The 15,574-nt window shown below is 32.9% G+C and overlaps 1 protein-coding gene across 1 annotated transcript in view; it reads right to left on the minus strand.

Moving 5' to 3' along the window:
- LOC129220098 (uncharacterized) overlaps positions 1-15,574 on the minus strand; it is a 98,445-nt gene that overhangs the window by 58,518 nt on the left and 24,353 nt on the right. The window contains exons 5-6 of the mRNA XM_054854442.1: positions 7,263-7,275; positions 7,062-7,158 (exon numbers count right to left, since the gene is read on the minus strand). Of these exons, the coding sequence (XP_054710417.1) occupies positions 7,062-7,158; positions 7,263-7,275 (110 nt within the window). The remainder of the gene's footprint in view (positions 1-7,061; positions 7,159-7,262; positions 7,276-15,574) is intronic.

Consider the following 15,574-nt stretch of genomic DNA (forward strand, 5'->3'; position numbering starts at 1 on the left):
TTCCCCTCAAAGTTTTCAGGAGCTCCAAATATGACTGAAAAAATCGGTTCAACAATTCCAGTATCTGCTTTTAACAGCATTTTTAAAGAGATCGCTAACGTTAGAGCTTGCTAAATAAAAATGTTTGGAAGGATTGAATAACTATAAAAGGTGAGGACACTTTCAATTAAATGTAGTTAATTAAATGTTATTAATTATGTAAATTTTTATGTAATTAATGTAAATTTTCAAGTGTGGGATTTGGTTCAACTCTTACAATGTGTATTTGTGCCACTTAATTTCTTTTGTAAAGTGTTAAATTTGATTCAACGTCTTACTATCCTTATTTGCTGAGAATTGCAGTATAACATATGTGATGTACAAAATTTCAATCCATCAGGTAGGTGGTATAAACTTCGATTTGAATTCTGCGGGGCCACTTTTGTAAATAATATTCGTAGCACTAATGAGTTTTGTACCAATGTAGGTGGAATTTTTAGAAAAATTTCTATACAAACAAAAAGTGAGGGGCCTTGAACTGTGACCGAGCTTCCCCTAATTTCAAAGGTTGATTGGGCCAAGAGTGGATCCATCTTCTAGCTTTGTAGGGGGCCATTTTCGGAAAGAGAGGTTATAAGTGTAATTTTGGAGCAAAAATAGTGGGTCCGGGTCAAATTTTTCAAGAATATTAGCACCCAAAACACAGCTTCGGCCTGTCTTTGGCCATAATTCCCATGACACCCTCTCTGGATTTGTGCCTGAGGTGGACAAGCTGAGGTTTTCTTGAGACTTTTTAACAGCCTTATTGGAAATTTACAGCACCATTTCTTGACCTTTTTCACCAGCACATGGGCAAAAAATTGTGAAAAGTTTCGTGAATCAGTGATGTTCTTTTTCTTGCAAAAGAAATTTTAGACGAATTTTTAAACCTTATATTATTTTACAACACTTTAGAAACCTTAAAGTATTTAGTATGACATACTTAAAATAATACTTAAATGAACAAGTAATTCTTGTAATTTTTGTACCGAATAGTTAATTTTTTTTAAACATAGAAAATTATAAAAAAAATAATCACAAAATCAACGTTATCAAATTACAAAATGTTGTATAAAATGTTATTATAATTATTATTTTTTGTAATATATTTTCTTTTTCTTTTTTTAATTATTTAATTATTAAGTTTTATATTGTAATTTTATTAATTATTTATTTAACCTTTTGAATAGCTTTAACGTGGGCACATAAAAAGACCCAAAGACCCGTTAAATTTCCTCTGGAAAGCAGGTTTAGAATCCCATTTTAATAGAACGCAAAATCGTTTAACTGTTGCATTTTATTTTATTCGGGGCCCGTAAATGTATCCAACCGGTATAAATGTGGGTTTGGTGCATAAGTGACCAGATTTGAATGGTGTAAATTCATTTTTATAGTAGTTTCTTGAGATTGTTTATATGTATGTAGCAATCGATTTTTTTTTTTCAAACTTACTTGCTATATGAGATATAAAATGTAGAACTAAATTTTCTGTTATTTATTTTTTCTCTAGTTCCTAAGAATAAATTCTTGACTAACAAGAAACAATATTTGATTTTTCTCTTCAGTTAGTATTTACTGTTGAGTATCATTTAAGCCTCTTTAAAAGAGTACAATTTTGAAAATACTTATTTTTTTGATAGCACACTTTTTTTTCTCATTTTAATTGTTTATTTTTAGATTTTGTCGGTTGCAGCCGTTTTTGGCATTGCCGTGGCAAGTTTGCCTTTGGTAAGTATTATATGATAATATTATATTGCAATAAAAACATTCTAAATTGCTAGAAATCGTTTACAGTCTGGTCTCAATGACTAATAGGGATTTTTATTTATTTTTATATTTTTTCTAAGATGTTCAGAATTATTTTAATTGAATCACATCTCATTTTCTTCCAAAAGTGTTCAGAATAGGTCTGAACTTTGTAATTTATTTAGCTCAGACATTTCTAAACACATTTTTACTTTTAAGTTATCCTATTTGCGTTGTACGAATAATAAATTCAATTAATTCATTTGCATTGTTTTCAAGGTAGTCAAAAGAAGAAATTCACTCTCAAAAAGTCATATAGAGATCCCTAACACTAAAATAAACATCTAAATTTAAAAGAACACCTTTAAGACACTTAATATGGGCATTAGCCACATCAAGATTTGTGCATATTAAGCGTTGCGACTTTTGCCACTTTTAAATAGTATACAATAATATATTAGTATTTGCATGTATGAAACCAATCCCAGTTAAAACTTTACGCGCTATAATGTTACTTATGTATAATTAGCTGTTACGTATTGGTGCCGTCTCGTTGTCGCTCCAAATATATACGCAATAATCCATTAAGTTTTGAATTTTAATAATAATCCAAATATTAATTTTTATAAATGCAAGTTTTTAACAATACTTTTTATACTTTAAGCAACAGTAAACGGTAAATTTGTATTTTATTAATATCATTTTTAAAATTATTGATTAAAATACATTTACAAAATAGCATCAACGATTAGAAACTTGAAACTACAAACAAGCTAGAATGATAATGAAGCTGCGTATGCGCGTACTTGTATGACTAGTAACGATAATAAGCACATACTATATTTATTAAAAACCATTATTGTGGATCAAGTTTCACTATAGCCTTCACTCATCCATTAAACAGATTCGTAAATAATGTTTTAATTGCTATTGCTAATAAAAGATATCTCTACATAGTGTAAAATGAAGTCTCCAAAAAGCGTCTGTTTGTTTGAACGCACAGAACTCGAGAACTACCCAGCCGATTTCGCTGGAGTTTTCACTGTATCTTTCTTTAAGCACCGGAAAGGTTTGCAGACCGGTTCGAAAAAAAATCGACGAGTAGTTTTTTTTTTTTTTAATTCCAAGTTAGGCCTAATTTTTACATAAATTCTCGAATAGGGGGGTAAAAAAAATTATTTGCATATATTAATATTACATAGCGTTGGAAAAAGTAGAATTTTCCGCTTTCTACGCAATTTGTTTCAATGCTCTAACTTAATCACGACAGGATTTATCTGCGTTTTTAGCTCGATTTTTTTTTCTTTTTCTTTTTTTTTTAAAGGCTTAGTTGAAATTTAGGCACTACTTTCTTCATTACATTTATTGATAAAAAGTGAAGGAATTGTCCCACAGTTTTTTTTTTTTTTTTTTAACACCATTGGAAAGAGCAGGGGCGGCATTTCAGCATTTCGTTTGGGGGGTCGAGTTTCTTGAACATGAATTTCCTCAGAACGGTATAAAATACACATTGTTTTTCACAAGAACTGATAATTAAATGGTTTTAATGTTAAGAATAATTAGGTTTGTAAAGGACAATTAAAATTTTTCGACCGAAGCTTTAAATTTATTTTGTTATAAGTTATCTCACAAAATATCTCGGTACTAGTTTTTATTTTTTAGTAAAGTTTTAATCTGCTATTTTTGGAGTTAGGAAGAACAGAAAATTTTGTAACTATAGTTAATCAATATCCAATGACTTAATTTATTGCCAGTATAGCTAAAGAGGAAGGTCTTGCTTTGCCTCATTGCGCTTCCTGAGACACGCAAGTCAAAATTGGTTGACGTTCAGTTCGCCTACAACTTTCTGGTTGTGTGCGTAGTTTTTTACACTGATGAAGAGGCTCCATTTTTGTAGCCTTGAAATAGCTATATGCTGTATTTTCGTGTAAATTTGTGCTTTATTTATATCGGTTTTTCAATTTAATCACGGAAGTCATCTTTCAAATGACTGACCTGATTGAAACAGTCAAAAAACAATGGAAGCAAGAAAGTTATGTCAAAAAGGCACATTTCCTTTAGATTCCTCTCTTTAAAATAACCAAGAAAGCTTTTTAAATAGGCTAGTATTTATTTTGTGTCATTAAAAAGTATAATCACAATTCACAAAACAATTCCTCTTCCCTCATGCTATTACTTATAAGTATAATATTTTCTTTTTCGCTTTCTATAACCGACCTACATAATATTGAAGTTAAGACCAATAATAAATATATCTCATTAAATCCTGTCTCAATTTCTTGAGAAACTGAATTGATCAGTTTATTCAAAATATTGATTTAATATTTTGACTAAAACTTCATCTGGGTTTTGTCACCTCTTCCACATTGGCATACATTAAAAACTGTTACGAAAAGTTCTGTCACAAAGTTCCGCACCTGGTTCAAGTAAGCATTAATGCGAAAATTACTAAGAGTTTCAATTGTCAATCCAAGAATTAAGATTAGCGAATTAAAATTTTTATGATAGAGTGTAGCATTTATCAAAAAAAACGCTCCGCAGTATAAATAAAGTAAACAAAAAATTCAGACAAAGGCATACATATTAAAATGACATCAAATTTTTTATCAATGAAAAGGTCGCTTTCCAGTAATTCTTCCAGGGGGCTTTTATAACTCTTGAAGACCATCTTGTGTCACTCGGAGATTGTCAAGTAAAGAGCCTCAAGATACATTTGTTGATGTGAAAGTATTTTTTGATGTGAGATGTTTTTCAAAACTAGCATATCTTTACAAAAAGTTCCCATGAAAGCATATGATACACCGAGTTGCTAAAATGTGTTTCTAGTACATGGCGTCAATGAACACTTACTAGCTGAACATTAAGTTATAATATGAGCATAAAAATTTATGCAAAATGACATGGAATTTACGCGTAAAAATTGCACAGACTCTACACTGTACGGGTATCTCATACAAGATGCTCCATCATAACATAGATTACTGAATTTTGAAATATTTAACCCATATGAAGCGATTACTTCTTTAGTTAAGGCAAACAATTATCCTCAATCAGTTTTTTCTGTTCTGAAAATTCAGGCAAATGATTTTCTAAGTTATCTAAATTGAATTTTACCATTTTATATTATTCTTAGTGAAAAATTTGGGGGGTGCAACCGCCCCCTCTCGCACCTCCTATTTGCCGCCCCTGGGAAAGAGCTGCCTTTTTTACTTCTGATCTAACTCGACCTATGATCGAAAGTTTAACCCTCTATCTCCATTAGAAAAAAAGTTACAAGCGAATTAAATGAAGTTCAAAAATCTGTTCTCTATTCAAGTTTTTAATCATTTTATTTTGTGCCTCCACGATAACGCTTTTTGAATCCATTGTTTATTTCCATCTTTCTCATTTTCAATTCTTAAACTTTTTTTTATTTTGTGTTTCCATGGTTACGATTTTTAAATCCATCTTTCTGATTTTATTTTAATTTCTTAAAAGTATTTTAATATCTGTCGTCATTGTTTGGAGGGGAAATTTCGCATGATGGTATTTTATTTCTTTTATTTAAGCCTGATTGTTGAATATACGTCACTTGAGACAATTTTTATTTTTAAAGTATACCGGGCAAAGCTGGGCAATGCAGCTAGTTATGTATAATTTAATTATACAGAGAGAGAGTAACAATGTCTTAATATTTTTTGCAGGTTCCAGAATCTTATATTAAACATGTTCCTCAGCCTTACAAGTTTGGATACAGTGTAAAAGACAAACACGGAGAACAACACAGGGAAGAAGTCGGAGATGGTGCTAGTGGCGTTAAAGGTAGCTATGGGTTCACTGACGACAGGGGCATCCACAGACAAGTAGACTACGTTGCCGACCATGCCGGATTCAGGGCACAAGTCAAGACCAACGAGCCCGGAACAGCCAATCAAGACCCTGCTGCCGTCAAGATGATCTCTGCTGCCCCTTATGCCGGACATGAAGCTGGACTCTTGGGTGCCGGAGTTGTGGGGGCACCTGCTGTCTTGGGTGCCGGACTTGTGGGTGCCCCTGCTGTCCTAGCTGCTCCCGGTATTGTTGGTGTCAATGGACTTGGTTATGAAGGATTGGGGTACAACGGACTTGGAGTTGAAGGATATGGAGATGCTGGATATGCGGGACTTGGATATGGAGGACTCGAGTATGGAGGACTTGGCCATAAAGGTCTTGGGTACGCAGGACTTGGCCATAAAGGTCTTGGATACGCAGGACTTGGATATGGGGGTCTTGGATATGGCCGACTTAACGACGGAAGACTTGCTTACGGAGGCTATGGATTAGGCAATGGACTGTTAGGTGGCTTAGGGTACATGAGGTACGGGTTCTAAAATGTAATTTTTCCGACAGATTGAACTGCTTCCTTTTTGTCAGCTTTTGTACATAGAACTTTGCTCAATAAAATGCAACATATAAATGCTGTGCGTAATGATTATTAACCTCTTTTTCTACAGTTTTATATGAAAATGTTTTGCTATTATTCAGTTTAAAATTTTGCTGTTTAAAAAGATTACGAACGAAAACCATACTGACTACAACTGTATTTATGTCGAGGACTGCATACTAAGTGCCTTGCCTCCATTATTTTTTATACCGATAGATGGCAGCACCATCACCGGATCGAACAGTTAATGAGAATTTAGAACTAGACCAGGAGCTAATAGCTACCTGGTGCTAGCACCCCCAGAGGTATCGTTTCACTTGAAAGACATTGAGACCACGAGCATATTTAACGTCGCCCAGTCCCCTTTAATGACGACGGTGGGTCTTCGACCATCGAGGTTCGAACTCAGGATCCCCCGGTCCCGAATCGACACTCTACCAATCGGGCTACCACGGCCTCAACGAAAATTATACAGTATTGATTTTTCGTTATGTAAAAATATTGCCATTTTACAAATTGAACTTGCTCAAAATGTATTTTGCACTTAAAATTCAGAATATTTTTAAAAATGTTGAGTAGAGTAATAAACGCAAAAAAAAAAAAAAATAAGAAAAAGAAAAGAAAACATTAATGCCAAAAGACAATTTACATTGATAAGATCTAAAGAATTTCTGATATTAAAATCTAAAACATATCACTAAATATTTCAATCAAAACAACATTGTGTGAAAAATTAAATCTTCAAATTGTGGTCTGGACTTCTTGTGAATATTTTAAAGAAAAACATTGAGGAAGGAAGTAGAGTGGTTAGTTTTTTAAGATGGGGTTTGGTGTTTGAACTGCGAGGTACGGTTGAAATAAGAGATGTTAAAATGTCATTAAAACTGCGACTCACACATTTGAAGCAGGGCTCCTCGTGCACCACTTGTAAAGACGGTAAATTCCTACTGCCAGTAGAATCCCTATCACAGCACAGTAAACTCCGACGAGGACTTTAGTTGTTGGAGACAGAACTGTTAAAACAAACACAATAATATTACTGATATACCTACATGTCGTAAAGAAAAATAGGCTTTTTTCCCCCCCAACACATTACTCAACAATCAATGCTGCGAACAAAAATATATTTCCAATTTAACCAGGCTCAGTTTAATATTCATAACACTTTAATTCGTCATTTCATTAATGTTTCACAAAAGTTGAACTGAAAAATAAAATTACCTTTAAAAAATTTATTAATAACTAAATACGGACCAATCCTCTAATTTTGCAGATTGCTTTTATTTGCTCGCAAAAGAGAAATGAGGGGGAACTTTTGCTTTTTTGATTCATATCATCCATTAGCTAAATTAATCATGGGTTATGAGGAGGTAAATTGATTTTTTTTTCCTAAGCAAGAATTAGTGTTTGAGTACTAAAACTTGACCACGTAGAGTAGGCGGATGATCTTGAAGCGGAATATCATTTGTACTATTTGTAATAGGTTGTTTTATGTTGTATTGTAATAGATAGGATCAGCGAAAGCGCACCTCTTGCTAGTCGGCGCTTTCTGGCTGATTCTGCCTATTACAAATGATACGAATCATGTTTCCGATTCAAAGTCATCCTCCATCTCTGCGTGGTCAAGCTTTATTTACACGAAGTTGGAAAAAATAAGCTGTAAACTGCCTTACAAAGCAAGAAAAGCGTGTTTTAAAAGGTCAGAGTTCTGTTATAAACAACCATGTAATTTTTCGCATTAAACCATCTTAGTAACAATGCTTCGCTTTTTCCTAGCAGTAAATCTTGCTATTAATAGTACTTTATTTACCTGAATGTAACTATTCATCTCTCTCTCTGTCTTTCTCTTTAATGCAATCATATACAGCTTGCTCCTGTTCGAGCTGCAAGACCTCTATTTTCACAATAGTTAATCTGAGAAGTATAAGCTTCCAATTGAAAAAATGGTCAAGATAAGGTGCCGAGTAAAGATTTGAAAAGTTTGAAGCGAAAGAAAAATTCATGAAAAAATACAAAACCTAACTTATTGTATGGTCCCCAGATCCCCTACATTGTATTTAGGGAAATCAAAAGCATGAAAAACAATTCAAACACAAAAAGTTTGACATTAGTACGATCAGTATTTACCGAGATATGAAGCGCAGCGTTTTTTCACTTATACTACATGACAATCGCAGTGAATTACACCCCTCCGGGGGGAAATACAGCGGCTAATGAGGTTTGAAATTGTATGTGTGCATAGAGCGCATTTTTTTTCAAATTGTAAGAGCTTTTGTGGAGTGTTTTTACGCGTTATAGCATAACATTTGCATTTATTTTTCAATAACTATGAAAAATATATAAATATTTTGTTTTTCTACTTCGACAATCTGTCATTCTTTTGAAAGGGCGATAAAATCCAATCTCACCTTCTGCATCGTCCCTTAAAACTTTAAACTCGAATATCTCCTTGAGTTTGGTGGCAAAAATTTCAACCTTTTTTTCTTTTCTGGAATTATTTTTCAATCGAGTATCGATATTTTCCTAAACATAAGTTTGGGGACTTAGGGTGCATATAATATATGTATATAATGTATGGAGGGGCGTGTGTGTGTGTACAAATAAAAAACATAAAAGATTAAATAAAGAACTTTAAAAAAATCACTTACATCCCTCTGCTTCTCACTGCCTCATAGGAACATTTTTTCTTTTAGAATATTACATGAACTGAGTCATGGAAAATAAAAGCTAAACATTCAATAGAGCCTGTTTAACCTAATCGTTAATCTCGGATAGAATAAAACAGATCACTTAACCAGCTGATAAAAATCAATAACATGCTATCCCATGTTTTCCATACATATAACATGGAAAAAAGTTTGATTTCTTTTCCCGCAACATTTTGAATTCTATTTTTGTATGCGTGTATAGTTCTTGTTATATTTCAGCATCCAGTAGTGGATTTACCATGTCGCAAATGATACGATTGCGAGGGGCTCCCAAACCTGTAACTATATAAACCACTGCTCGATTCAGTAAATTACCCACCATTAGCCAGGGTTAAAGCAGAAATACATGAAATACACCACCAGCTCAGTCATTTCCAGCCGAGGACTGCAGTTTCGTGCTTATTAGCACTCATCAGTCCGGCATAGGAAAGTGACTGAGCTGGAGATGGAAAACCTTTTAAGGAAGCCAATACTGCCAAACAAACTGGTAGCTAATATAAGAATTAGCACAGACCAGACGAGTGACCGAAGCAATGGTTCGTTCAACTCGAAGATTGAAGGCAAGGCATGGTATATTCAGTAAATTCCCCTCCCCCCCCCCCATTAGCCTGATCTAAAGCAGAAATACATGAAATACACTTTAACCCTGGCTAATGGGGGGTAATTTACCGAAAATACCATGCCTTGCCTTCAATCTTCGAGTTGAACCGAACCATTACTTCGGTCACTCGTCTGGTCTGTGCTAATTCTTTATTAGTTACCAGTTTGTTTGGCACTCTTGGCTTCCTTAAGAGGTTTTCTATCTCCAGCTCAGTCACTTTCCTATGCCGGACTGATGAGCGCTAATAAGCACGAAACTGCAGTCCTCGGCTGGAAATGACTGAGCTGGTGGTATATTTCATGTATTTCTGCTTTAACCCTGGCTAATGGGGGGGGGGGTAATTTACTGAATATACCATGCCTTGCCTTCAATCTTCGAGTTGAATCTAACCATTGCTTCGGTGACTCGTCTGTTCTGTGCTAATTCTTATATTAGCTACCAGTTTGTTTGGCACTCTTGGCTTCCTTAAGAGGTTTTCCATGTCCAGCTCAGTCACTTTCCTATGCCGGACTGATGAGTGCTAATAAGCACGAAACTGCAGTCCTTGGCTAGAAATGACTGAGCTGGTGGTGTATTTCATGTATTTCTGCTTTAACCCTGGCTAATGGTGGGTAATTTACTGAATCGAGCAGTGGTTTATATAGTTACAGGTTTGGGAGCCCCTCGCAATCGTATCATTTGCGACATGGTAAATCCACTGCTGGATGCTGAAATATAACAAGAACTATACACGCATACAAAAATAGAATTCAAAATGTTGCGGGAAAAGAAATCAAACTTTTTTCCATGTTATATGTATGGAAAACATGGGATAGCATGTTATTGATTTTTATCAGCTGGTTAAGTGATCTGTTTTATTCTGTCCGAGATTAACGATTAGGTTAAACAGGCTCTATTGAATGTTTAGCTTTTATTTTCCATGACTCAGTTCATGTAATATTCTAAAAGAAAAAATGTTCCTATGAGGCAGTGAGAAGCAGAGGGATGTAAGTGATTTTTTTTAAGTTCTTTATTTAAAACGCGTATAAAGATCAGATCCTAGGTAGGCTTTCATTGAATGTTTTCTAAATTATGCTGTCTAACAGAACCTACCAAGACTACTAGTACTGTCTCTTGCCCCAAAACAGAGGAGGGGTCCCCCTATTATTTATACTGGTTATCTCCAAAATTTTAACTGTGTCACTTACATCTCTGTGCTTCTCACTGCCTCGTATATGAATTCACGTTATCCTAATTTTTCATAGAAAAGGAAAATTAATAGTATAAGCTAAACCATTAATTTTTTTTCATCGGAAAATTCACGAAAGTTAAAAAAACATCAGTCTTTTACCTCCCCATTGATCCGAAACAACTGCGTTCCTTCCACCACTACCACCACCAGCAAATCTGCAAAAACAAATACATTTTCTTACTCTGTTAAAACATAAAATTAATATAAGTACACTGTTAAAAATTCAGGAAGATTTTCTGGTAATTGTTACTGTAAAATGGCGGACTTAACGCATCGCTCATTTTTACGGTAATTTATACCGGAGAAATAAGCGATCCCAGCTCCAATTGGTTGCTGCGGCCTACCGAGGAAACCGTAAAATTTTACAGTAACATTTGGTTTTTACGGTAATAGTTACTGGCAACATGGATGCCAGTAACAATTACCGTAAATTTTCCGGAAAATTTTTAACAGTGTATGCATTTACCCGTATGTAACGCACACACCATATGAGGCAGTGAGAAGCAAAGGGATGCAAGTGGACATTTTCACGTTTCGAGTAAAACGCGTTTAAAGTTCAGATCCTAGGTAGGCTTTCATTGAATGTCTTTTCTAAATCATGCTGTTTAACAGCAACTACCAGGGCTACTAGTACCATCTCTTGGCCCCAAGACAGAGGAGAGGTTCACCTACCATGAGTACTGGTTATCTCCAAATTTTTAATTTTGCCACTTACATCCCTTTGCTTCTCACTGACTCATATCTCATTTCTTCGATTAGAAACTGAGGATGAAAAAAATCATTTTTGCTGTCAATAATAGCATGCACCAAAACTATGCAATCAATATTTGAAGTTAAAATTGTGCGTTAGATTCGAATAAACTGGCTAGCTTAACTTAAAGTATAAAGACCAAAATAATGCAAATAATGACTAATTAAACAACCTAATTTACAATTTTTACAAATTAAATAAGTCAAATTATCTTACATCGCTACGCCTTTGGAATTAACTATTTTCGATAGCTCTGTTAGTAGTACGCCTAGAAAGAAAAAAAACAGCTTTAAATATTTTTCAAACATTTTGTTATTGTTTACAATTTTGTTAATGTGTTAAAAAACTGCTAATGAGATAAAATAACGTACAGAGTATCAATTTAAGTTTTAAGTTGTGTTCATAAAAATATAATCAGAACGCATATAACTGTTTACTTGAAACATATAATATCATCTGTCGTTTTCACTAGTTTTTTCCCATTTCGTTCTCTTTTAAACATATATGTTTTTCTTCATAAAAAATAAATTCAAAAGGGAAAAGTGTGACACTCAAATATTTGTCTTATGAATTTTTAATCTGCTTAAATTTGAAATTAAGGTAAAAGTAATTTATACATGCAACGAAAGCTGCTATATAGTTAATATCTCATTTCTCTAATTTTTTTTTACTTTTCGTATGCACTTTTAAATTCTATGAAAGTGACTTATTGGAGCAGGGGTAGCAATTAATTTTGGTAATTAATTTCCTTTCTTTTTCTTTTTTTTTTTTTTTTTTGCATGCATTTAAAGAACACACTCTGTTCTTGTTTTTTCAAAATCGCTTTTAAATGTATCCATGCTGCTCATGGGTGCCCATATGCAAAACTTCAAGGGAGGGCTCAAATATTTTCTCTATGATTTTGCAGGATGTTTTCTCCATGGAAACCGTTTGTGGCTTGAGTAAAATACTTTGAGCAGGGTCTGGTGGGGGAAACTGGTCAATGGGGTAAAGTGGTCATAAATCAAGCAAAGAACTATATATTCGAAATAAATGAAAGAATGAGGGTAAATTTTTATTTTAAATTTTAACAACTAAGAACTATGTTCTGAATTCAAAATTTTGAAACTGGTAGTATTTTATTCCATAAAAATAAAATATTTTTGTGTGCACATGAAGCATTTTAAAATCTGAACCCCTCTTTTAACTTCTTTGTAAAATTTTGTTTACTAAAATTTTTGGCAGATTGTTTGAGCAGACAGCTTCCAGGATGTCTCTAGAATACGTCTGCATAAACAACGATGCTGGATTCATTTTATATAATATTTTAGAACTTAAGTAAGATGGGGTAAAGCGGTCATAGGTTAAGCTTAACTGTATCTTTCATCTAAAATCATTTACTTATATTATAATATAAGTAAAATAATTATAATCTTCACTTATAATGCAGATATGAGTTGAATATTAAATTTATTAACCATTAATTGGTTCTAAAATGAATTAAATACAATTAAGTTTGAATTTGATATAGCATATCGATTGAATTAAAGCAAGATTTTAATCCTATAATGTTTGAAAAAAAAAATCATAGAATTTTTTCTGCAACCACGGAGTTCAATTTTTTTCTAGGAGAATAATTTATGCCCCCCACCTTCCCCTCGCCAAAAAAATCACCTGTTAAATACCAGTAAAAAGTGGAAACTTAGAACTAGGAATATTTCGCATATACTGAATAAATAGATAAAGCTTGATCATGTCTTTCCCTTATGTTTTTTAATTAAATAATATTATTTTGGAACTCTATTTCAGTGTAATATTTTCTTACTGTGAAATTTAGGTAGTTTAGACATTATTCAGACGCTATCTTTAATATCTTCCTTAAGAAATAAGACATTGAAAATTGTCACACCTTTCCTGATGATATCGATGAAACCCAGGAGTAAAATATGATTAAAAGTCTTGGCGAACCATCTTTTCACCATAGTTGACCGTCAAAAATGGATTTAAATAAAGTGAAAATCTTCAAAAGAACTAGGTGTGGGTAGCATTAAAAAAAATAAGGTTATTTATGATGGTTTTAGATTATTTTTTTTAACTATGGCCACTTTACTCCAACCCACGTCATTAACACACATGAAAACGAAACTGTTATTAAGCTATTTAAGTAAATCATGTTTTTATTTCCGAAAATTCAGTGCAGCGTGTTCTTCATTAATGTAATGTAAAATAACGACAAAACAATTTGAAGTTTTAAAAGAAATTCCGGTATTTATTATTTACCTAATTTAAAAAACCTGCATTTTATGACACTTTACCCCCTACTTATTAAAACCAAAAACAACAGGGTTCTTACTATTGAAGACTTTTTGAAATTTTTTAAGTAATTCAAATCAAAACACAGCGATACCCAATGGTAGCAACTGCTTCTAACACAAATCCAACCCAACCGTTTTCAAAATTTTAAGCTTCAAAATCTCATAACGTATTAAAAAGAACGTGAATAATTGTAAAATTTTATTCTGTTAAACAAAATTCTCCCGTCTTGCGCCTTTGGCAAAGCATCAAGGGTTATTTTATACCAGTAGTGTTTTAAATGAAAAGGGAATGTGTAATTACAAAGAAATATCCGTTTCCTGTTCGTAATCTTCATGTCTGCTGTTGAGGTAAACGATATTTATGGATTTTGGCTGCTTCTCAAAGTCAAAATCAGCATTTTTGTGAAAAAGATTTTGAAAAACATCAAGACATTGGGGATTTTTTATTCGGAGTCGTTTCTGCGAAACATCATATTTTTCTTTTTTCATGAAAAAATTCTAAAAGCTAATTAAAATAATGAATCAACACTCAAAACGTTAATTTCTTATTAAAATATTTAAATAAATCTGGCAATGCAAAATCTGATGTACAGTAGTCACAGAATAGAATCATAGTGCTATAAATTAGGCAATAGTTACTCTGACGTCACAGTGTCACAGAATATAATCGTGTTGTTATAAACCTGGTAATTGGTAATAGTAACTCGAATGTAGCGATGTCACAGAATAGATTCATGTTGTTATAAATCTGGCAATGATAATTCTGACGTTGCGTATTCACAGAATAAAATCATGATGTTTTTTCACAGAAAATAATCATGTTTTGCAAATGTAGCAACAGTAACTATAATATCGCGTATTCACAGAATAGAATCATGATGTTATTTCACAGAAAAGAATCATGTTTTTACAAATGTAGCAACGGTAACTATACTATCGCGTATTCACGGAATAGAATCGTCTTGCTACAAATTCGGTAACGGTAACTCAGTAAATATGTGTGTCAGAGTTCTTTTACCCCTTAATTTTCTTTTTCTTTCGCTGGTTTATAACTAATGCAAAGAGATTTAATGCTATTCCACTAATCATAGTCAATGTCATCACATTCAGTCATTTTAATTCAATGTGTATTCAATTAAAGAATTGGTAAAAAAAAGTGCATCTTTTTTTTTACACAATTGAGATATATTTCTGTGCAAGTTTTGCTATCGTTCTCTCATAACTCCGTTTTTCTGCACTGATGAAAGAATTTCTCCTCTCTCCAAAACTTATATCTGAAATTATCATTGTTCATTCAAGTGCTACAAGTTATCTCAATTTAAAAAAAAAATAATAAAAAATGCATTTTCTTTTATAACGCTTCATTTTCAATTCTTATCATTCTAAATAATTTTATCATAAGCAAAACTCATAAAATTTTGAATTAAAACTGGAGTTATAACTATTTTTAACACAGATCCTGAGAGCTTATCATTAGAAAAAACCTTATTTCTTCACCCTCAGCTGACATTTCTTTTTTGCAGACGATAATTACTACTAAATGACTTTAATTTTTCCAGTTGCCATTCCGTTCATGTGTTAGCAAATAAAGAGCAATTATTTAGTTACTGTATAGCCTAGGTTGTCCAAACCTCTCTGAATCGGAACCTGACATAATTGACGTTGGTTTCATAGAATTTTATTTATTTGTTACTACCATTATTTTCGTCATAATTGAAGAAGCTCATGTCATCAGTGACATCCATTTCTTTCTTTATATGATTGTTGATTGATTTTTTTCTACCTTTCTTTCTTTTTTTTTTAATATATTACTGTTGGCTCTC

Source organism: Uloborus diversus, chromosome 1, assembly GCF_026930045.1.
Source record: "Uloborus diversus isolate 005 chromosome 1, Udiv.v.3.1, whole genome shotgun sequence".
NCBI lineage: Eukaryota > Metazoa > Arthropoda > Arachnida > Araneae > Uloboridae > Uloborus > Uloborus diversus.